This window comes from Loxodonta africana, chromosome 11 (assembly GCF_030014295.1).
Source record: "Loxodonta africana isolate mLoxAfr1 chromosome 11, mLoxAfr1.hap2, whole genome shotgun sequence".
NCBI classification, from domain to species: Eukaryota; Metazoa; Chordata; class Mammalia; order Proboscidea; family Elephantidae; genus Loxodonta; species Loxodonta africana.
Genome location: NC_087352.1, coordinates 28675787 through 28700574, shown reverse-complemented (window position 1 = coordinate 28700574; position 24788 = coordinate 28675787). Strand labels below are relative to the sequence as shown.

The window sequence follows — 24788 nt, the reverse complement described above, 5'->3', positions numbered from 1 at the left end:
CTAGATATTTTAGTTACTTTGGAGAAAAAAAAAAAAAAAAAGAAGACCCTATGTTCAATTCCAGTCTCTTTCCCTACTCCTTGAATGAGCCAGCTCCATCTTGGTGGTGAGGGACTGGAGAGTTGTGGTGCAATTAATTACTTAATATGGCCCTTCTAGCCACAGTCTTTGTAATTTTCACCAAATGATTGGGTGAGGACTGTGCAAATGAAGTGATTGTGACCCACCAAGAGGATCTGATAGTTTGCTAATAATATAAATAAGGTGCATGGTACACTTGTGGGGGTTGTTGTTGTTAGGTTAGGTACTGTCTAGTAAGTTCTGGCTCATAGCTACCTCACGTACAACAGAATGAAACACTGCCCAGTCTTGTACCATCCTCATAATCGTTGTAATGCTTGACCCCATTGTTGCAGCCACTGTATCAGTCCATCTCGTTGAGGGTCTTCCTCTTTTTCACTAACCCTCTACTGTACCAGACATGATGTCCTCCAGAGACTGATCCCTCCTGATAACATGTCCAAAGTATGTGAGACGTAGTCTTGCCATCCTTGCCTCTAAGGAGCATTCGGGTTGTACTTCTTCCAAAACACATTTGTTCTTCTTCTGGCAATCCATGTTATATTCAATATTTTTCACCAACACCACAGTTCAAAGGCATCAATCCTTCTTCAGTCTTCTTTATGCATCATTCAGCTTTCGCATGCATATGAGGCTATTGAAAACACCATGGCTTGGGTCAGGAGTACCTTAGTCTTCAAGGTGACATCTTTGCTTTTTAACACTTTAAAGAGGTCTTTGCATCAGATTTGCCAAATGCAATGTGTCTTTGATTTCTTGACTGCTGCTTCCATGGATGTTGATTGTGGATTCAAGTAGAATGAAATCTTTGACAATCTTTTCTCTGTTTATCATGATGTGGCTAATTGGTCCAATAGTGAGGATTTTTGTTTTCTTTATGTTGAGATGTAATCCATACTTAAGGGTGTAGTCTTTGCTTCATCAGTAAGTTCCTCAAGTCCTCTTCACTTTCAGAAAGCAAGATTGTGTCATCTGCATAATGTAGGTTGTTAATGAGTCTTTCCTCTGATCCTGATACTCTGTTCTTCATGTAGACTAGCTTCTCAGATATTTTGCTTAGCATACAGATTGAATAAGCATGGTGAAAGGATACAACCCTGATGCACACCTTTCCTGACTTTAAACCATGCAGTAACCCCTTGGTCTGTTCAAATGACTGCCTCTTGATCTATGCACAGGTTCGTCATGAGTACAATTAAGTGTTCTGGAATTCCCATTCTTCGCAATGTTATCCATAATTTATTATGATCTATCTGACATCAGCAATGATATCCCTCATTGCACATCCACTTCTGAATCCAGCTTGAATTCCTGGTAGTTCCCTGTCGATATACTGCTGCAGCCACTTTTGAATAATCTTCAGCAAAATTTTACTTGAGTGTGAAATTAATGATATTGTTCGATAATTTCCACATTCGGTTGGATCACCTTTCTTGGGAATTGTCATAAATATGGATCTCTTCCAGTTGGTTGGCCAAGTAGCTGTCTTCCAAATTTCTTGGCATAGACGAGTGAGTACCTCCAGCACTGCATCCATTTGTTGAAACATCTCTATTGGTATTCCATCAATTCCTGGAGCCTTGTTTTTTGATAATGCTTTCAGTGCAGCTTGGACCTGTTTCTTCAGTACCATCGATTCCTGATCATATGCTACCTCCTGAAATGGTTGAACATCTATGAATTCTTTTTTGGTACAGTGACTCTGTGTATTCCTTCCACCTTCTTTTGATGTTTCCTGCTTTGTTTAATATTTTCCCAATAGAATCCTTCAGTATTGCAACTCAAGACTTGAATTTTTTCTTCAGTTCTTTCAGCTTTAGAAATGCCGAGTGTGTTATTCCCTTTTGGTTTTCTATCTCCAGGTCTTTGCACATGCCATTATAATATTTTATTTTGGCTTCTGAAGCTACCCTTTGAAATCTTCTGTTCAGCTTTTTTACTTCATCATTTCTTCCACTTGCTCTAGCTACTCCATGTTCAACAGCAAGTTTCAGAGTCTCTTCTGAGATCCATTTTGGTCTTTTCCTTCTTTTCTTTTTAACGACCTCTTGCCTTCTTCATGATGTCCTTGATGTCATTCCACAACTGGTCTTCGGTCGTTAGTGTTCAACGTATCAAATCTATTCTTCAGATGGTCTCTAAATTCAGGTGGGATATACTCAAGGTTGTTCTTTGACTTTTGTGGACTTGTTCTAATTTTCAGTTTCAACTTGAACTTGCATATGAGCAACTGATGGTCTTTTCCACAGTTGGCCCCTGGCCTTATTCTGAGTAAAGATACTGACTTTCCCATTGTCTCTTTCCACAGATGTAGTCAATTTGATTCCTATGTGTTCCACCTGGCAAGGTCTACCTATATAGCCATCATTTATGTTGGTGAAAAAAGGTATTTGCCAAGCTCACAAGGTAATTATGAGCCCAAGAAACAGAAAAGGCTACCTGAACTAGAGATTACATCATCCTGAGACCAGAAGAACTAGATGGTGCCCGGCCACAACTGATGACTGCCCTGACAGGGAACACAACAGAGAACCCCTGAGGGAGCAGGAAAACAGTGGGATGCAGACCCCAAATTCTCATAAAAAGACCAGACTTAATGGTCTGAGACTAGAAGGACCCCGGTGGTCAGGGTCCCCAAACCTTCTGTTGGCCCAGGACAGGAACCATTCCCAAAGCCAACTCTTCAGACATGGATTGGACTGGACAATGGGTTGGAGAGAGATGCTGATGAAGAGTGAGCTACTTGCACCATGTGGACACTTGCTTGAGACTATATTGGCATCTCCTGTCTGGAGGGGAGATGGGAGGGTAGAGGGGGTTAGGAACTGCCAAAATAGTCACGAGAGACTAGAGGGAGGGAGCTGGCTGACTCATTGGGGGGAGAGTAAATGGGAGTGTGTAGTAAGGTGTATGTAAGTTTATATGTGAGAGACTGACTTGATTTGTAAACTTTCACTTAAAGCACAATAAAAATTATTTAAAAAAAAAAGGTATTTGCAATGAAGAAGTGATGCCCCCATGTGTCTGTCAGTTTGTCTTGCTGTGGGGGCTCGTGTGTTGTTGTGATGCTGGAAACTAGGACACTGGTATTCAAATATCAGCTGGGTCATCCATCGTTGACAGGGTTCAGCTGAGCTTCCAGACTAAGACAGATGAGGAAGAAGGACCATGCAGTCTGCATCTGAAAAGAATTAGCCAGTGAAAACCTTTATGCATTCCAACGGAACATTGTCTGATACAGTTCCAGATGATGAGCCCCTCAGGTTGGAAGGCACTCAAAAGATGACTGGGGAAGACCTGCCTCCTCAAAGCAGAGTCAATCTTAATGACGTGGATAGAGTCAAGCTTCCAGGACCTTCATCTGCTGATTTCGCACGACTCAAAATGGGAAAAAATAGCTGCAACATCCATTAATATTTGGAGTGTAGAATTATGAAGTCTGAATCTAGGAAAATTGGAAATCACTGAAAATAAAATGGAATGCATAAACATCGATATCCTATGCATTAGTGAGCTGAAATGGACTGATATTGGCCATTTTGAATCAAACAATCATATTGTCTACTATGCTGGGAATGACAACTTTAAGAGAAATGGCATTGCATTCATCATAAAAAAAAAATTTCAAGATCTCCTCTGAAGTACAACGCTGTCAGTCACAGGACAATATCCATACTCCTACAAGAAAGACCAGTTAGTACAACTATTATTCAACTTTACACACCAACCACTAAGGCCAAAATGAAGGAACTGAAGATTTTTACCAGCTTCTGTAGTCCGAAATTGATCAACATGCAATCAGGATTCACTGATAGTTACTGGTGATTGGAATGCAAAAGTTGGAAGCAGAAGGATTTGTAGTTGGAAAATATGACCTTGGTGATAGAAATGATGCCAGAGATCGCATGATAGAATTTTGCAAGAGAAACGACTCCTTCATTACAAACACCTTTTTCACCAACATAAGTGGGAACTATACACATGGACCTTGTGGAGGGGGGACCATGCAAATAAGGTATATGGAACCCTATGTAGGGTATTGGTCAGTTTTACCATCCTGCTAGGCTTAAAAGAACAGTCAATCCCACACAGAGGGGGACCTACTATTACCAAGAAAGAACTAGGAAAGCAGCATGTTCATTGGACTTAGGATCCCTGCACTGAGACCCTCCTAGACCCAGGAGACAGAGAGAGAGAGAGCTGTAACACCAGGGACAGCAAGAGATGGCAAGAAGCAGCAGCAGAGAAATGGAGGCAGCTGAACCAGGAGACTGCAGGAGACCACGCGGTGGGCTTCCTGGACCATGGAGCAAGGCGGTTACAGTGACCCATATAGCCAGAGAGCTGGGTGCCTTCAGGCAGGAAGCTTCCTGGTGGAATGAGATGCCTCTGGCCACTTATCAGCAGAGCTAAAAGAACTTTGTAAAACTTGCTCAAGCAGGGCAGAGGCTGGGCTGAGAGGCCAAAAGCCAGTAGCCAGAGAGAGGCATGCCTGCAGGCATGGCTGAAAAGAGGCCATCCTGATGAAAGAACTGTACCTTGAATGTTCCTAAACCTGAATTGTAACCTGTTACTTCCCTAATAAACTCCTAAATGAATAATTTATTTAAAAGTATCAGCACAAAGCTGGTTCCTACAAGGTAGAGGTTAACGATGTCCCAAAGGTCCAGCTTTTCCAAGCTGCTGTATCACTCCATCATCTCTAACATCAACTAATCCTTCTCTCCTCAGCACTCTCCCGTCTGTCTTTGGCTTCCCTGATTTGTTGCAATATCTCACAGAACTCACAAACCTTATGAAGGAAATAGCTCATGCAGTTGTGGAGGCTGGCAAGTCCCAAATGAATGAGTCAGGTGGAGGTTATTCCTTGGCCCTCAGTCTCTGCCCAAAGCCACTCAGCTTTCTTGTTCCATGGGCTGGAAAGCCCACTGCAATCTCTCCTACAGATCTCTCCTGCAGGACTCTCCTTTCTTGGTCGTAGCGAGCTCTTCTCTTTCCTGTCTCTGGGGTGGCTCATTTCAAGCCCAGCAGGGTGGCAAAACTGACCGATCCCCATTGTGGGCCACAATTACCCTATCACACAGTCCCATCCAATCACCTGGGTGAAAGTTATAAGACCATGGCTAGAAAGGACATACAAAAAGCAATCCATTAAACCACAACCTCTTGACTGTGAGTATGGTCTCTGTGAGTATTGTGTGGCCATTGCAACAAATTGTTGAACTTAGGAGAGAAGTAGAGGGCTGTGGGTGTGATGGTTGGTGTCAGATTTTGTACAAGGAGAGAGGCGGGGCCAAGATGGCGGGATAGCCAGACGCTTCCGGCGATCCCTCTTACAACAAAGACCTGAAAAAACGAGTGAAACAATTTTATTTATGACAAGCTACGAGCCCTGAACATCAAAGGCAAAGTTAGAAAACAGACTAAGTGACAGGGGAAGGGAGAGACGGTTCAGAAGCAGAGAGGAGTTGCCTCACCTGAATTGCCGGGACCCCTCAGGCACCATTCCTGGGAGTGGCTGCGGCAGGCTGGTAGTAGCCTTTGGCTGCAGTTTCCTCACAGAGGAGCAGCCAGCCGCACAGCCTACTCACACCTCCAGAACTAGAGAAGAACGGTGCTCTCAGCAAAAGCTAAGTACTTTCGTATATTTTACTGTGCCCCCTACCCCCAAGCCAGACTCAGAGGCTCTTGATTTCCCTAGGCCTGAGACAGGCCCTGTTGAGCACCGTGAGCCATTCTTAGAGAAGGAATAAATACACAATTGGGGGAAAAGATAATTTGCCAGTTCCACTAATGTGGGGAGCTCAGGACAGAAGCGGCTCCTGTCCAGGCATAAGCATAAACATTTGAATACCGTTCCCCTCTGCATGAACCTGTGTGGGCCTATTTCAGGAGAATAGGCCCTTGTTGGCAGACAACAACTGTTTCAGCTGTGTGGTGGAGAGGTGGGTTTTGATGTTTGACACCTCTTTGCCTATTAAACAGGGTCCTCACCTACCCACATCAGGGGCCTAAGGACTGATGGCTCCACTCAGGTCACCCAGCCACCAGTGACAGGGGTCCAGGGATAACTGGTACCTCCCAGTCCTTACATCCAAAAGCATTGCTTGCCCATGCTGTCTGCAGAACCTACCCACCTGTATGCTGTAGAGAAGAGTGATGCGCTTTCCTCAGAGACACTCGGGGGACGATTCTCAGCCCCCTGCCTTGTTCAGGGCATGATCCACTGCTGCAACCAGATACCAATACCTACACCAATCAACCCTGCTCCTCTAAGACTGTAGGACAAAGCCTGTGCCACACACTTGATAACCAGCTACCTGGACACCTGAGCTGAATTCATACAAGAAAAGTAAATGGACTTTTAGACTGACATACCTGAAAATAGCTTTAGCCATCTGGTGACAGGACGTCCGAGCTTCAAAGGTGAAAATAATCTAAATAGCCCACTCAAATAAAGCAATAAGCTAGGATACAGTAAGCAAACATAAAATAAACTAATACAATAACTTACAGATGGCTCAGAGACAACAGTCAATATCAAATCACATAAAAAAACAGACCATGATCACCTCAACAAGCTCTGAAAAAAAGAATCAATGGATCATCTAGATAAAGGTGCCTTCCTGGAATTACCAAATGCAGAATTGAAAAAATTAATATAAAGAATGCTTCAAGACATCGGGAAGGAAATCAGGCAATGTGTAGAACAAGCCAAGGAACACATAGATAAAGCAGTTGAAGAAATTAAAAAGGTTATTCAAAAACATAATGAAAAATTTAATAAGCTACAAGAATCTATAGAGAGACAGCAATCAGAAATTCAGAAGATTAACAATAAAATTACAGAATTAGACAACTCAATAGAAAGTCAGAGGAGTAGAACTAAGCAAGTGGAAGGCAGAATTGGAGAGCTTGAGATAAAGCATTTGGCACCAGTATATTTGAAGAAAAATCAGATGAAATAATTTTTTTAAAGAATTTTTATTGTGCTTTAAGTGAACGTTTACAAATCAAGTCAGTTTCTCACACAAAAACCCATATACACCTTGCTACACACTCCCAATTTCTCTCCACCTAATGAGACAGCCCGCTCTTTCCCTCCACGCTCTCTTTTCGTGTCCATTTCACCAGCTTCTAACCCCCTCCACCATCTCATCTCCCCTCCAGGCAGGAGATGCCAACATAGTCTCAAGTGTCCACCTGATCCAAGAAGCTCACTCCTCACCAGCATCCCTCTCCAACCCATTGTCCAGTCCAATCCATGTCTGAAGAGTTGGCTTTGGGAATGGTTCCTGTCCTGGGCCAACAGAAGGTCTGGGGGCCATGACCACCGGGGTCCTTCTAGTCTCAGTCAGACCATTAAGTCTGGTCTTATGAGAATTTGGGGTCTGCAACACAGTGCTCTCCTGCTCCCTCAGGGGTTCTCTGTTGTGTTCCCTGTCAGGGCAGTCATTAGTTGTAGCCAGGCACCATCTAGTAAATGAAAGAATTAGAAAAAATGAAGAAACCTTAAGAATCATGCACGACTCTATCAAGCGAAATAACCTACAAGTGACTGGAGTATCACAACAGGGAGGGATAACAGAAAATACAGAGAGAATTGTTGAAGGTTTGTTGGCAGAAAAGTTCCCTGATATTGTAAAAGATAAGAAGGAATCTATCCAAGATGCTCATCGAACTCCACATAAGGTAGATTTTAAAAGAAAGTCACAAAGACATATTATAATCAAACTTGCCAAAACCAAAGATAAAGAGAGAATTTTAAGAGCAGCTAGGGATAAATGAAAAGTCACCTACAAAGGAGAGTTAATAAGAATAAGCTTGGACTACTCAGCAGAAACCATGCAGGCAAGAAGGTAATGGGATGACTTATATAAAGCATTGAAGGAAAAAAAATTGCCAGACAAGAATCATATATCAAGCAAAACTGTCTCTCAAATATGCAGGTGAAATTAGGACATTTCCAGATAAAAAGAAGTTTAGGGAATTTGTAAAAACCAAACCAAAAGTATAAGAAATACTAAAGGGAGTTCTTTGGTCAGAAGACCAATAATATCAGGTATCAACCCAAGACTAGAACACTGGGCAGAGCAATCAGATGTCTACCCAGAGAACTCACAAAAATAAATCAAGACAAAAAAACACTCAAAAGAGGAAACAGTGATGTTATTATGTAAAAGAAGACATTAAAACAATAAAAAGGGACTAAGAAATGTAGTCATAGACTTTTCATACGGAGAGGAAGACAAGGTGATATAAAGAAATAAAAGTCAGGTTTAACTTAGAAAAATAGGGGTAAATATTAAGGTAACCACAAAGAGGCCAACTATCCTACTCATCAAACTAAAATACAAAAAATCAACAACAATGAATAAGAGGAAAAGAGAATATATAAAGAAAAACTACTCAGCACAAAAAATTAAGGGGGAAAAGAAACTGTGAACAACACACAAAAAATGACATCAAAATGACAGCACAAAATGGACTAAGTGCACCTATAAAGAGACAGAGAGTGGCAGAATGGATTAAAAAAACACAATCCATCTATGTGTTCCCTACAAGACACACCTTACACTTAGATAGACACAAACAAACTAAAACTAAAAGGATGGAAAAAAATATATCAAGCACACAACAATCAAAAAAGAGTTGGAGTGGCAATATTAATTTCTGACAAAATAGACTTTAAAGTTAACTCCACCACAAAGGATAAGGAAGGAAACTACATAATGATTAAAGGGACAATATACCAGGAGGATATAAGTATATTACATATTTTTGCACCCAATAAGAGGGCTTCAAAACTCTTACTGCATTGAAATGTGAGATACACTTCTCCAAAATTATAGTCAGAGACTTCAACACACCACTCTCAGGGAAGGACAGGACATCCAGAAAGAAGCTCAATAAAGACACGGCAGATCTAAATGCCACAATCAACCAACTTGACCTCATAGACATATACAGAACACTCCACCCAATAGCGGCCAAGTATACTTTCTTTTCTAGTGCACATGGAACATTCTCTAGAATAGACCACATATTAGGTCATAAAGCAAGTGTTAGCAAGATCCAAAACATTGAATTATTACAAAGCATCTTCTCTGACCATAAGGCTATAAAAGTAGAAATCAATAACAGGAAAAAGAAATCAAACACTTGGAAACTGAACAATACCCTGCTCAAAAAAGACTGGATTATAGAAGACATTAAGGGTGAAATAAAGAAATTCATAGAATCCAATGAGAATGAAAACACTTCCTATCAGGACCTTTGGGACACAGCAAAAGCAGTGCTCAGAGGTCAATTTATATCAATAAATGCACACATCCAAAAAGAAGATAGGGCCAAAATCAAAGAATTATCCCTACAACTTGAACAAATAGAAAGACAGCAACAAAAGAAACCCTCAGGCACCAGAAGAAAGCAAATAATAAATATTAGACCAGAATTAAACGAAATAGAAACAGAAAAACAATTGAAAGTATTAACAAGACCAAATGCTGGTTCTTTAAAAAAATTAACAAAATCGATAAACCATTGGCCAAACTCACAAAAGAAAAACAGGAGAGGAAGCAAATACCCAAATAAGAAATGAAGTGGACAATATTACAACAGACTCATCTGAAATTAAAAGAATCATATCAGATTACTACATAAAATTGTACTCTAACAAATTTGAAAACCTAGAAGAAATGGATGAATTCCTAGAGACACACTACATACCTAAACTAACACAAACAATGGTAGAACAACTAAATAGACCCATAACAAAAGAAGAAATTGAAAAGGCAATCAAAAAACTCCCAACAAAAAAAAGCCCTGGCCCAGACAGCTTCACTGCAGAGTTCTACCAAACTTTCAGAGAAGAGTTAACACCAGTACTACTAGAGCACAGGAAAGGACGGAATACTCCCAAACTCATTCTATGAAGCCAGCATATCCCTGATACCAAAACCAGGTGAAAACCTATAGTCCTTATGAACTTAGATGCAAATATCCTCAACAAAATTCTAGCTGATAGAATTCAACAACATATCAAAAAAATAATTCACCATGACCAAGTGGGATTCATACCAGTTATGCAGGGATGGTTCAACATTAGAAAAACAATCAATGTAATCCATCATATAAATAAAACAAAAGGCAAGAATCACATGATTTTATCAATTGATGCAAAAGGTATTTGACAAAGTTCAACAGCCATTCATGACAAAAACTCTCAGCAAAATAGGAATAGAAGGAAAACTCCTCAACATAATAAAGGGCATTTATACAAAGCCAACAGCAAAGGTCATTCTAAATGGAGAGAGTCTGAAAGCATTCCTCTTGAGATCAGGAACCAGACAAGGATGCCCTTTATCACCACTCTTATTCAACATTGTGCTGGAGGTCCTAGTCAGAGCAATTAGGCTAGATAAAGAAATAAAGGGCATCCAGATTGGCAAGAAAGAAGTATAAGCATCTCTGTTTGCAGATGATATGGTCTTATACACAGAAAACCTAAAGAATCCCCAAGAAAACTACTAAAACTAATAGAAGAGTTCAGCAGAGTATCAGGATACAAGATCATCATACAAAAATCAGTTGGATTCCTCTACACCAACAAAAGAACATCGAAGAGGAAATCACCAAATCAATACCATTTACAGTAGCCCCCAAGAAGATAAAATACTTAGAAATAAATCTTACCAGAGATGTAAAAGACCTATACAATGAAAACTACAAGACGCTGCTGCAAAAAACCAAAAGACACCTACTTAAGTGGAAAAACATACCTTGCTTGTGGACAGGAAGCCTTAACATTGTAAAAATATCTATTCTACAAAAAGCGATCTATACATACAATGCAATTCAGATCCAAATTCCAATGACGTTTTTTAATGAGATGGAGAAATAAATCACCAACTTTATATGGAAGGGCAACAGGCCCCGGATAAGTAAAGCATTACTGAAAAAGAAGAACAAAGTGGGAGGCCTCACTCCACCTGGTTTTAGAACCTATTATACTGCCACAGTAGTCAAAACAGCCTGGCTACTGGTACAACAACAGATACATAGACCAGTGGAACGGAATTGAGAATCCAAACAGAAATCCATCCACCTATGGGCAGTTGATAATTGACAAAGGCCTGAAGTCAGTTAAGTGGGGGAAAAGACGGTCTGTTTAGCAAATGGTGCAGGTATAACTGGATGTTCATCTGCAAAAAAAATGAAACAAGACCCATACCTCATACCATGCACAAAAACTAACTCAAAATGGATAAAGACCTAAATACAAAATCCAGAAGGATAAAGTTCATGGAAGAAAAAACAGGGACAACGTTAGGAGCCCTAATACATGGCATAAACAGTATACAAACATTACTAACAATGCAGAAGAGAAACTAGATAACTGGAAGCTCCTAAAAACCAAACACCTATGCTTATCCAAGGACTTCATCAAAAGAGTAAAAAGACTACCTACAGACTGGGAAAAAGTTTTTAGCTATGACGTTTCTGAATAGCGCCTGATCTCTAAAATCTACGTGATACTGCAAAAACTCAACTACAAAATACAAATAACCCAATTAAAAAACGGGCAAAAGATAAGAACAGACACTTCACTAAAGAAGACATTGAAGTAGCCAACAGATACATGAGGAAATGCTCATGATCATTAGCCATCAGAGAAATGCAAATCAAAACTACAATGAGATTTCATCTCACTCCAACAAGGCTGGCACTAACCCAAAAAACACAAAATAATAAATGTTGGAGAGGTTGTGGAGAGATTGGAACACTTAGACACTGCTGGTGGGAATGTCAAATGGTACAACCACTTTGGAAACCGATTTGCTGCTTCCTTAAAAAGCTAGAAATAGAACTACCATATGATCCAGCAATCCCACTCCTTGGAATATATCCTAGAGAAATAAGAGCCTTTACATGAACAGATATATGCACACCCATGTGCACTGCAGCTCTGTTTACAATAGCAAAAAGATGGAAGCAACCATGGTGCCCATCAACAGATGAATGGATAAATAAATTATGGTATATTCACACAATGGAATACTACGCATTGATAAAGAACAGTGATGAATCTGTGAAACATTTCATAACATGGAGGAACCTGGAAGGCATTATGCTGAGTGAAATTAGTTAGTTGCAAAAGGACAAATATTGTATAAGACCACTACTATAAGAACTTGAGAAATAGTTTAAACTGAGAAGAAAACATTGTTTTGTGGTTATGAGAGGGGGGAGGGAGTGAGGGAGAGAGAAGAGTATTTACTAATTAGATAATAAATAAGAACTACTTTAGGTGAAGGGGAAGACAACACAGAATACGGGGAGGTCAGCACAACTGGACTAAACCAAAGCAAAGCAGTTTCCTGAATAAACTGAATGCTTCGAAGGCCAGCATAGCAGGGGTAAGGGTTTGGGGACCATGGTTTCAGGGGACATCTAAGTCAATCGGCATAATAAAATCTATTAAGAAAACATTCTGTATCCCACCTTGGAGAGAGGCGTCTGGGGTCTTAAACGCTAGTAAGCAGCCATCTAAGATGGATCAATTGGTCTCAACCCAACTGGAGCAAAGGAGAATGAAGAACACCAAGGACTTATATGACTTACACGACCTTTCTCCAGTATGAACTTTCTGGTGCTGAAAGAAGGTGGAACTATGGCTAAAGGCTTTCCCACATTCAGAGCAATTTTAAGACCTTTCTCTGGTATGAAATCTCTGGTGCTCAATGAGATTGGAGCTATGGTTACAGGTTTTACCACATTGGCTGCATTCATATGGCCTTTCTCCAGTGTGAATTTTCTGGTGTCAAAATAGGAGCACTGTAGCTGAATGCCTTCCCATAGTAGCTAGCTGCATTTGTAAGGTATTTTTCCAGTATGAACTTCCTGGTGCTTTCTCAAGTTAGAGATGTCATTGAAAACCTTCCCCCACTTTTTACACACATGGGAGTTCTCTCTGGTGTGAATTTTTTGATGAAAAAAATTGCTTTTTCCTTGAAGGCTTTTCCATATATTGCACATCTACAGTGTCTCTCTTCATTGTGTGTTTTGATATGGTTGAAGAGAGCAGAACTCCTCCAGAGGGCTTTCCCATAGTTGTTGCACTTAGAGGGTTGTTGCCCAAGACTAGAGTTGGGTGTGGTCTCCTTGTACTTCATGCTCCCGTAAGGCTTTCCCCCGTTGTGGGTGGCATGGTGCTGGGAGAAGCTAGACTTGTCCCAGGAAGCCTTGCCATATTCCCTACATTTGAAAAACTTCTCTGATATATGGTCTCTGCAATGTCTGATCTGAACTAGTTTGTCAAAATTGAGACCCCATACTTATCACATCTAAATGGTTTCTCTCCACTGTACTGCTGCTGGTGGTGGTGAAGGCTTGAGTTGAACCAGAAGTCTCTTCCACATGCTTGCCACATGTATGGTTTCTGCTCAGCGTGTATTCCTTGGTCCTCAGCCAGCTGCAAACTCTCTTTGAAGACAGGTTTGCACAGGTCACAGATGTTACCTGATTAGGGTCCGTGCCATGGAGCAGTGGGGCTAATGAAACATACCCCAATTCAGAAAGAGTGAGACAGTTTATTCAGGAGATGCATATATCACCCAGCAGCAACACAGGCTGTCTCTATGGAGTCCCAAAGAGCAGTTTTACATTAGATAGAGCTTACACAGAATCTTAAAACAAACAAACAAAAAAAACCCAGTGCCGTCGAGTAGATTCTGACTCATAGCGACCCTATAGGACAGAGTAGAATTGCCCCATAGAGTTTCCAGGGAGCGTCTGGCAGATTCAAACTGCCAACCCTTTGGTTAGCAGCCTTAGCACTTGACCACTAAGCCACCAGGGTTTCCAATATAGAATCTTACAAGGGTTATAAGTGTCTTTGTAGTCTCCTGCCAGGCATTTCTTTATTAGGCTAAAGATATGCATATCTGATACCTGGGCTCCAACTTTCCTGTGGGGGTTGTATGCCACAGGTAGGCATGCCAGAGCAAAAGATTATTTGCATGAGTTTCAGACAAAGAACAAAGTCATTAACAGAGGTATATGAGAAGGCAGGCAGAGGAAGAACAACTTATAGGTTTATCATGGCCTTAGTTACGTTAAGCTCTCAGTTGTCTGTTTTGAAAAAGGAGAAAACATGCTGGGTAGTATTGCGGTCACATATTCCCACCTTTGAAACTTGGGTGACCATATTTACCTATCCCAAGTTTCAACCTATTCCTTATAGATCACAGTGTTTCAGGTGATAGAACTGGGCCTTTTGCCTGTGACAGGTTTGAGCTATCTATTGGACAGAGAATGTAATTTTACATATAAGCATAAATTGGAGATGGGTAACATTAACAGCCCTATAACAATCAATTTAATTTCATTAATAAATAAGGCTTTTAGCCATGTAAAATCTGGCAGTCAAGAAAAATTAAATTTTTCATGAATTTTGTAAGTTCTCAGCTATAAATATTAGAATATTAACTCTGTGTACAAGAGTACAAACTTTGATGAGATAGGACTTGAGGGCCGAGTTAGCCATGTAACCCGATGTCCAGACAGGGCAGACAGAAATCAGTAATGTTTAACACTTCTCTAGCAATATAGATCTAAAAATTTTTATTTTTTAACAAGGGGTTGGGGTATGTTTATCTCAGGGACAAAGATTCCCTGGGCAAAAGTCTCTCTGGCTCCTAACAGTAGTCTCATTTAAGTTAGCAGTAAAAACATTTTTACTTTTTTAACCCTAAAAAGTGTTAACTTCAGGCCATTGATCTGTTGGACTTTCTACTCCTTGTCACTGTAGGCCCGGCAGGGCTTGATTTGGAATGATGGATCCAGGGCTTGACTCCTGCAAGCTTCACAACTGTGTCAGTGCTGTGTGGTGAAGTGAAGGGTCCAGTCCACTTAGGTTGTAACAGGAGGTCCTTTTACTTCCAGAGGAGCACCTGGTCACAGCTATTTCAAGAGGAAACTTTTATCTGATATAACTGAAAGAATTTTCGTTAGAGAAAGCAAATACTTAGACATCATTATATTAGGAGCTGGGTGGAGGATCATGGGGAGAGTTGGTGGAGACAAACTGGTCTCTCATAAAGTATCTCAAATTACTAATTTTAAGTTTTCCCCGGGGTGCAATATAGACTCAGAGGAGGGCCAGTGGCAGAACATCTGTCTGTCTAGGGCACAGTTTACTAAGATGACATTTTATGGTCTGATTCATTCTTTCACCCTTTTCCGATAGATTGAGATCTCCATGTTGTGTGGAGTTTCCACTTTATTCTTAAGGCAGTTAAAGCCTGTTGTACCTTTCTCTAGCCATCTTGGTCTGGCAGGTAAAAGTCTCTGCTCATCCTGAAAAAGAATCTACACACGCCAGTAAATATTTCATCCGATGTTTAGTTTTGAACCCTTTACAAAAGCTAAATTTGATTTCTCTCAAAAGCTGTGTTTGATGTACTGTTAGCTGCCTGGCGGTGAGCCACAAATGTCTTTTTTGTTGCAATACTACAGTCACTGCATGAGGGACAAATGGGATAGTATCATGTCCCAAAGAAATTAACTCAACCACCTTTGATAATGTTAGTAGTGGCAACTGCTGGGAGGCAAGCCTGCCAACCTTTTGAGACAGTGTCTAGGTTTTCAGAGAAATAGGTGGGCGACAGGGTGTCTCTACGGTCCCAAGAACTGGGTTAATACACCAACGATTACCCCTCTTCTTTTATTTATATAATTCAAAGGATTTTTGATAACCTGGCAGCCCCAGGGCTGGGGCTTTCATTAAAAAAAGGGGGACCTTAAATCTCAAAAGGCTCATTGACACTCAGGAATCCATTTGAAAGGATCTCTCCCTGCCCCCTGAGTAGCCTGATAGAGGTTAGCTTGTAACTTTCTTAATGACACTCCATCCAAAAAGTTTAAGACAGTTAAAGTTTTTGTAAAAGTCTTTCTCAGACTTATTCCCTATCAGGAGGTCCATATATTGCAGGAATATTCCTCAGCTGAAGGGAGGTAATCGCTCTAGACCTTGGGCCAGCACTGTTCCAGAAATAGTGAGGGAGTTCTTAAATCCTCGAAGTAGTACAGTCTAACAGAATTGTTTCTTCCGTTTTGTCCCCTTTCCATTTGAAAGCAAAGATTAGCTGACTCTTGGCAGTCAGCAGGATACAAGAGTCTTTTAAATCTAAAACAGTAAACTGAGTACCGGAAGGTGGAAGGGCTGATAGTAGGGCATATAGGTTCAGGACTAGTGAGTATAAGATCTTCACAACTTTGTTAACAGCCAGGCAATCTTGAACAAAACAGTACTCACCAGTCGATGTCTTCTTCACTGGGAGAACAGGAGTGTTGAATGGGGATCGGCACTCCCACAACAGTCCTCACTCTAGGTATCCTGTGGTCAGTCCCTGCAGCCCTAGGCGAGCAGAGCCTCAATTTGTTTAATCTGAGGAGGCACGACGTTGAGGTACAGCTCCATAGTCACAGGGAGGACCGTCTGAGGTCGTCCTGGCTGGCCACTGGCCCAAACCCAGGGGGTCACAGCATCAACCACTCTTTGCACTTGGTCTCATTGTCTTCCTCCAGATGATCGTAGAACAGCGGCCAGTAGGTTGGCTTGTTTTTTATGTCCTGGTCTTTTCCTTTCTTTTTCTCGACCTCTTTTACCTGATCTCTGTTGGTAAAAACCTTAAATGCATTCAGAAGCCAGGGACGGATTATGGACTCACATTATCTGAGGTGGCCCTTCTGCAGCGGGGACTGGCACCTCCTGGAGTGGGTAAAGGCCTCCTGGGGGAACTAGGCCGAATTCCACCCCACTGCTAGTGTGGGGTGGGGAGGCCATATCTGTCCCACCTCCTGTGCCCCCCTTTCAGTGGCTTCCCATTCTCATCTTTTGATACCACTGGGGAGGGGTCACAAATGGGGTTTTTCCAGGTGGGGGAATAAGAACATCCTCAGGTTCTTCATCTCTTATCTCATCATCATCATTCACCTGCACAAGAGGGGCTAAAACAGAGGCTTTATCCTTTTTCCATGCCATAAAGTCATAAAACATCCTGCATACAGTTTTTCCTCTCACTTGTTAGTTCAAGTACAGAACAGATCAAGCTTTACAATAGTACCAAAATCTCCAGAACCATTTACAGACCACACTTGATTATGCCAAATATTAAGATGTCTCCTCGTTAGGGAATCCCATCCTAAATAAGTTTAATTCTTAGTGGACTCTCGGCCGGAACCTTACCTCCTGGATACCCACTTGCAACAGGGAACCTCACCGGTCTCTCGTCCAACCTCACAGGACCTAGTCACCCATTCTTGGAGGGAGTCTATGAGAACAGACGCCTCTGTGGCTTTTACAGAGGATTTACCACCCGATGCCCAGTTACCTACCATGGTCAACAGAAACTTTCTCCCTCTGTCTGGAGCTCGCTGCCGTAGAGTCCTCCCCCGTTGCCAGACTTCTGGGCCACCACAGGTTGAGAGACCTCCACAATTCAAGGAGGGGTGCACCTTCTCTCTTTCCGGGTCCATCCCAGGGCTTGGTCCTTAGGGAGACAGAACCAGGGCCTGAAAAATTTGACCCCACATTGGGTACCAAAATTTGTTATCGGATTAGGGTCCGTGCCCTGGAACAGTCGAGCCAATGAAACATACACCAAGTCAGAAAGAGTGAGAAAGTTTATTAAGGAGATGCATACAACACCGGGGACCCAGCAGCAACACAGACCGTCTCTATGGAGTCCCAAGAGCAGTTTTACATTAGAGCTTATATAGAATCTTTCAAGGGTTACAAGTGTCTTCGTAGTCCCCTGCCAGACATTTCTTTATTAGACATACATATCTGATACCTGGGCTCCAACTTTCCTGTGGGGGTTGTATGCCACTGGTAGTCCCGCCAGAGCAAAAGGTTATTTGCATGAGTTTAAAACAAAGAACAAAGTCATTAACAGAAGTATATGAAGGAGGCAGGCAGAGGAAAAACAATTTATAGGTTTATCATTGCCTTAGTTAAGCTCTCAGTTGCCTGTTTTGAAAAAGGAGAAAACGTGCTGGGTGGTATTGGGGTCACAATGTCTACAATTCAGCTTCTCCTAGTAACTTCTGGCATCTCTATTCTTTCAAACACTTGGGATGGTCCTTCACCCTACACCTTCAAGCACACTCCACTTGTGATGCAGCAAGAAATCCTGCCTCCTCTACCATTAAAACCCATCCAGAATCCAATTACTTCTCCACTACCCTGCCACCTGTCTGGTCCAGCCATCATCCCTGTTCATGTGGACTAGTGTAACAGCATTCTTACTGGGCTCCCTGCCTCCACCTCCCCACAGATTGTTCATTAAAAATCAGCCAGAAGAATCTAAATCTTAAGTCAGATCATGTCCTTCTCCTTTCCAAAATTCTTCTTGGCTCCTGGCACCCTTGGGATGAAGGTCCAGCTACTCAGCTTGCCACTGGAGGCACGACTTCTCCCCTCATGCTCTGTTTCCTGCAGGGACACTAGGGCTTGGAATCCTGCTGGATAGGAGCCTGAGGGACCCTCCGCCACCTGCACTGAATCCATCAGTGCTGTCGCCGCCATCGGAACGTGTGGGTGTAACAGGACCATGAGAGGCAGCAACAGGGACAGGAAACCGGGCACTGTGGTCTGCCTGCCCAAAGTTGTTCGCTGGAAGTTACGGAACACAAAGATGCGGCAGCCAGCCTTGTTCTTATCTAGTGGCCGCGGCCAAGAACCTCTTGGGAAGCAGCAGCCAGCTCGCTTCCGTCCATCTCATACAGCGGAAAAACCAGCTGTCAGTGACATGCCCCAGGGCCATTACAGAAGTCCCGCCCCGCGGACACTGGCCGGCGGAAACGAGCCACGTGCATGGCACAGCCTTCTGGGTAATGCAATTTCCGCCCTGCGCTCCGTGCTGACAAAAAATGCACCCTACTTGTTCCCCCCGGCAACAGTCAGGCGGACCGGTTAGGGAATCGGGAAATAATTGGCCAAGATTGACAAGGGGCGGGGGCAGGCTTTGCTTCTTGTTAAAGGGACCCCACCCAGATTTTTGTAGTCACTTGGCGTCAATGCCAGGCGCTCCCCACCATCCCTCAGGGCAGCAGGCCACAGGTACAAACACAGGATCATGAGCCCCAACCTGATGAATGCTCAGGGTCACTGTTCTTGTTCCCAGCAAGACACTCACTCATTACCACTCCTGCAGACACATCGTCTGTGGGAACTGTGTGAACTGAAACCACTGAGATAGAAGGGGGTTGTATTAGTCCACTACTACTGCTGTAAGTAGTTACCACAAACCTAGTGGCTTAAAACACGTTTATTATCCTACAACTCTGGAGGAAAATCAAGTGATTGGCCAGCCTGCATTCCCTTCTGGAGGCTCTAGGGGAGAATCCGTTTCCTGGCCTTTTCCAGCTTTTCCGGAGTATAAATAGCATAATTGCTACACAACACAGGGTGTCACAGAAGGTAAACAGAAAGTGGCTCCTGCCAAAGAACTGAAAACGAGAGCTCTGCCCGGGTCTCTCGGCAGGTAAAAAAGTACAACAGACTGCAAATGCTTTCCCACTGTAATACAATCTGACCCCATCTTTGATATTTGCTGAGTTGTTTTTAAGTCTCACCCTTCCCTTTTCTTTTGCTCCACTTCTGGGCAGGCTAATAAGAGATGCCTTCATGTATGCCTCTTCCTTTGGCACTGTTGGGAAATGTAAACCTCACCAATTTCCAGCCTGAGTGGAAACTTTTCCCCAATCCCACCCCTTAGCCACTATAAAGGCCCAACCCACTCCCTCTGCTATGCTCTTGCAGCATACACCTGCTTGTGACTACCTAACTCTCCCCAGGAATGCCCTGTATAACGAACTTTCTCTCAAATTAGCGTGTGAAGTGTCATCAGCCTTCACATCTGAACTAAATTTTGGTCCGTCCTGTTTATGTAGGATGACCACAAAACATCACGTACATGGCACACATATTTCTTCAGAACAGTGGTGGTCTCGTGCATAATATTTACCTTCTGTCTAAGGCTATCTTACAAAGACTACTCATAGAGCTTCTCTTAGCTGTGACTCCTTTCATGCTGAGCAAGGCCATAGTGGCAGCTGTCTTCTAGATTCACTGCACTCATATGCCCTTCTCTCATGTCGTCACTGGTGCTGAGCAAGTGTGCAGTTCTAGATGAAAGCTTTCTGACATTCACCGCACTCCTAAAGGCTTTATCTTTGATGTTTAATAAGGTTAGATCTATGGCTACAGGCTGTTTCACACTCTCTATACTTGAATAACTTTCCTATAGCATGAGCTTTCTCATGATGAATAACGGTGGAGTGTTGGCTAAAAGTTTACCTACATTTGGTAATTTCATACGGTCTTTCTCCAGTATGAATTCTATGATGGAGAATAAGGTAGGACCTTTGCCACATTTGCTACATTCATAAGGCCTTTCTCTTGCGTGGATTTTCTGGTGTCGAACTATGTGGGATCAGTGGCTAAAGGCCTTCCTGAGACAATGAGACTGCACTAGGTTAGAGGAGGGCCTGTTGGGCTCCGCCACATCTGTTCCCCCTTCTTGCACATAGATTGGAGGGGGGAAGACAAGCAGGACAGAGAGTGGAACAACCTGGCCCACCCCCTGGAGATCAGAACAGAACACACATACATCTGTGAGCAAGAGGTACCGGCTGAGGGCTGGTATGAACTGAAATACTGCAAATAATCTCTTAATGCGGTTCTTGCAGGACTGCAGGAGCAGAGTGTGTGCAAATGAAGTAAAAGCAACCACCGTTTGACCTTCTCAAGCCAGCCGAAGGGGGCAATGTGGCAAACGGACCTAGTGCCCCTGTGTCACATTCCATACTAAGTTATTTCAAGGAGAACCGAAGGACTTCCATCTTGAAGAAATCCTGTCTGTGGACCTGCATTTGCATAACCCAACCCCTTCTCAGAAATTTCCACCCCTCCCCCCAGAACCTCATGAATAAACATCAAAACCCCTCCTCACCCCCTTGTTGAAACCCTTAAATACTTGGCTCTTAGGCAAATCGGTGAGACAGTCTCCCTGAAGGTTCTAACCCTGTTTCTTTTTGCTAGCTGCTGGCAAAATATATTTGCTTGTGTGACCCCAGGCTGCCTCAATAGTACTGGGCGGCACAAATCCGGTTGGCTTCAACTGAGGAAGGGGCCCTTGGTGATATACCCACATTTGCTGCACTCATATGGCCTTTCTCTAGTGTGAACAATCTGATGCCACACAAGGGCAGAACTTTAACTGAAGGCTTTCCCACAGTCACTGCACTAATAAGGTCTTTCTCCAGTATGAACTTTCTGGTGTTTAACAAGGTTAGATCTATGGCCAAAAGCTTTCCTGCATTTGCTGCACTCATAAAGGTCTTTCTCCAGTGTGAATTTTCTGGTGTAGAATTAGAGTGTAACTTTGGCCAAAAGTTTTTCCACATTCCATGCACCTGTAAGGCCTTTCTCAAGAGTAACTTTTCTGATCCCTTTTCAGTTTAGACAGGTGACTGAAGGCCTTCCCACACTTCTTATACACATGGGATGTTTCTCCAGTGTGATTTTTTTTTTTCTTTGAATAATAAGAGTTGATTTCTCCTTGAAGGCATTTCTACCAGTTGAGCATATAAAGGGTCTCTCTTTAGGGTGAGTCTTAAGGTGGCTGAGGAGGGTGAAGCTCTTCAGGAAGGCTTTTCCAGTCATTGCACTTGAAGGGCTTCTGTGTGGCATGGACTCCTGTGAGCTACTTAAGATTGGAGCTGTGTGGGAAGGTCTCCCTGCACTCAGTGCTCCTGTGTGGCTTCCTCCTGTTGTGGGTGGCCTGATGCTAGAGGGAGCCATGGCTGTCTGGGACATCTTTACCACACTCCCTGCTTGTGGAGGATTTCTCTGCAGTTTGGCTCCTCTGATGCGTAATCAGAATTGAGGACTCATGCTCACCACACTCTCAGGTCCCTGTTTAAGTTGAAGGTTTGAGTAGAAACAGCATTCTCACTCACATGCCCCACATGTGCACTTTCTGTCTAGGGTCTGTCCCCTGATGTTTCACCATGGACAAGATTGCTCTGAAGAACTGACCACCCATGTTACAGGGGTAGACCTTCTGGCTATAAGAACTGGCATCGGGACTCCAGACCTGGGATGTTAGTTCTTCAGAACCATCCTGTCCCAGTGGTGCCTTCTGATCTTCCCTTCCACATGAACCACCTGAAAGTAGATAAATGCCTTCTTTACACATCACACTAAGTGGGAAGGGATGGATTCATCATTAACAAATGTCTAACACATCCAGAGGTAATTCTCTGAGTTCTTGCAAAACTAAAAGGGCAGAGATTGAGGTAGAGAAGAATCTACTCTGTTGGATAGTGAAAACCAAACCCATTGCCGTCAAATTGATGCCAACTCATAGCTACTCTATAAGACAGAGTAGAATTGCCCCACAGAGTTTCCAAGGAGCGCCTGGTGGATTTGAACTGCTGACTTTTTGGTTAGTAGCTGCAGCACTTAACTACATTGCCACCAGGGTTTCCTCTGTTGGATACGGCACAGAAAAGCCACAGTATAAACAATCCTGATCAGAGTAAAAAATTCAATGTGGCTGGTAGGATCTTCTGCTCATTATCTCCTAACATGACTCAGTATGGCTCTTGTGACAAAAGGAAGCCTGAACATGGACATAACCTCCTGCTACCTCCTAGGACTAGGCTTTCAAGGACTATTTAAAAATATGTGAAGATTTCATAAAATAAACTGGAAGGTGACATTGGAGGGTCCAGTACAGGGATACGAAGTAGAGAAAGGAGAAGACATTACGGCCAGAGAGTTGAGGGAAGGCAGGACTATGCATCAAAGAGGCAAGAGGACAGAGTGTCCAGAATGGCATAAAAAAAGTGGAACTGAAGGTGGGAAACTGGCCTTGGCAATGGAATACGGATGTACACAGGACATTGGCTAGGCACAGTCCAGCCAAGACCAGCCCCAGCCCCACCCCCCAAATCCTACTCCCCAAAGTTAGACCTCTTCCTGGCCTCTCTTGTCATGGCCAGAATTGCATCCTTCCACCAAACCCCCAGTGCTCCTTGCCATGTTCCAACAAAATAACCCTGTGGGGTGCAGTGGCCACAAGTTCTGTGGAGAAAGACAGGGCAGGTAAGGTGCCTTTCCTGTTTGTGCGTGACCTACCCTGAGGAGGACCATGAGGAGCTTGCTTCATTTTTATTACCAGACAGGAAAAAGAATGTCACAAAATGAACCTTGAAGGAGGATTTTGCAGGAATAGCCCAGTAGTCCCTGAAAGCAATGACCACATCGGTACCCACAGAACTTGGCACCAGGCAGCTTTTGGGAAATATCTGTTGGAGAAAGGGATAAGAATCCATGGTACAGTGAGGTCACAGCCTCTGCCAGATTACCCTGCCTGGGAATGGACAAGCCCAAGGGGCTTACTGGATAGGTGGAGAAAATCCTGACCATTCTCCCCTGGTCACCACAATCCTGGGGCAGCAGGTGTAGGTGGTGCTTAGGGAGAGGGTCACTGCCCATGGCCAGCCTGAGCACCAACAACCCCTCTGACAAGGAACACATAAAGAAAAAAAAGTGGAGCCTCACTCAAAGATGCCAGGAGCATGAAGTTCTCCATCATTACATCCCAGTATAGGCTCCTTTTGGCCACACTAAGGAGCCTCCATTCCTCCCAGGAGAGGGGCACAGACACATCCTTGAAGGTCATCAGGCCCTGTGATGACGCAGACAACCTGCAGGGCCAATCACCGGCAGCCACCTCACCACCTTCTCCATTCAAAGCACACCATACTGGCCCCCTCTGGTACCTCTGCTGTGTGCAGGACCTGCCTAGTCCCTCCTCAAACTCATTGCCGTTGAGTCGATTCCAACTCATTGAGACCCTGTAGGACAGAGTAGAACTGCCCCATAGAGTTTCCAAGGAGCACCTGGCAGATTCGAACTGCTGACCTTTTGGTTAGCTGCTGTAGCTCTTAACCACTATGCCACCAGGGTTTCCAGTCCCTCCTAGCCACCTGCATATATGCCAGTACTACATCCACCCCAAGGACCCACACCTCCATCTTGTTCTAAAGATCTTACCTCCTAAGTCCCACCCGCTGCCACCTCTCTGGCCTAGGATGCCATTACACGCCTAGATGATTGCTGAAGCTTCCTCACTGGCCTTCTGCTTTTTCCCCTGCCCCTGAGACTGTTCACATACCAGCCAAAAGACCTGTTAAGGACAATGTCAGAATGAAAGCCCAGCTCCTTAATGTCCCACTGAAGCCTAAATCCTCCACTCAGGCTCTTTATTCTCATTAAATAATAAGGACTTGAGACTCCCTAGATGATCTCAGCTCAGTCTCACAAACAAACATGAAATACTCGTCCATACCTCACCCCATCCCCTCTACCGGCATACAAACCATTGGTTTGGGACACATGGACACAGACTCAAAGTGGCCCTAGTCATCCTGACCTTCCCCAGCAAAACAGGAATGGCACACCCCCATCCGCTAACATTGGGATTTCAGGACCTTGGGGGTACGGGTCCTGCCGCGTGTCTGCAAGTGTCTTCCTTGATCTGAGACGAATCCAGTAGCGCCACTTTTGACACGGGAACCTGAAAAAAGAGATGGCACGTGTGGAGTAATAATAAAAAAAAACCCACTGC

At 43.3% G+C, this 24788-nt stretch overlaps 1 protein-coding gene across 13 annotated transcripts in view; it reads right to left on the bottom strand.

Annotated features, from left to right (window-relative positions):
- Positions 1 to 2962: 2962 nt before the first annotated feature.
- The window catches only part of LOC104845531 (uncharacterized), a 22751-nt gene continuing 925 nt past the window's right edge, over positions 2963 to 24788 (bottom strand). For 2 of the 13 annotated variants that reach the window (XR_010323420.1, XR_010323419.1), the window contains exons 2-3: positions 24652 to 24737; positions 17665 to 24347 (exon numbers count right to left, since the gene is read on the bottom strand). Coding sequence is in view for 3 of the 13 variants with exons in the window: in XM_064294352.1 (XP_064150422.1) it covers positions 7537 to 7557; positions 17482 to 17636; positions 24652 to 24737 (262 nt within the window). In the remaining 10 variants the exon portion in view is untranslated. The other 11 variants (XR_010323423.1, XR_002784782.2, XM_064294352.1 and 8 more) reach the window with 10 other exon arrangements.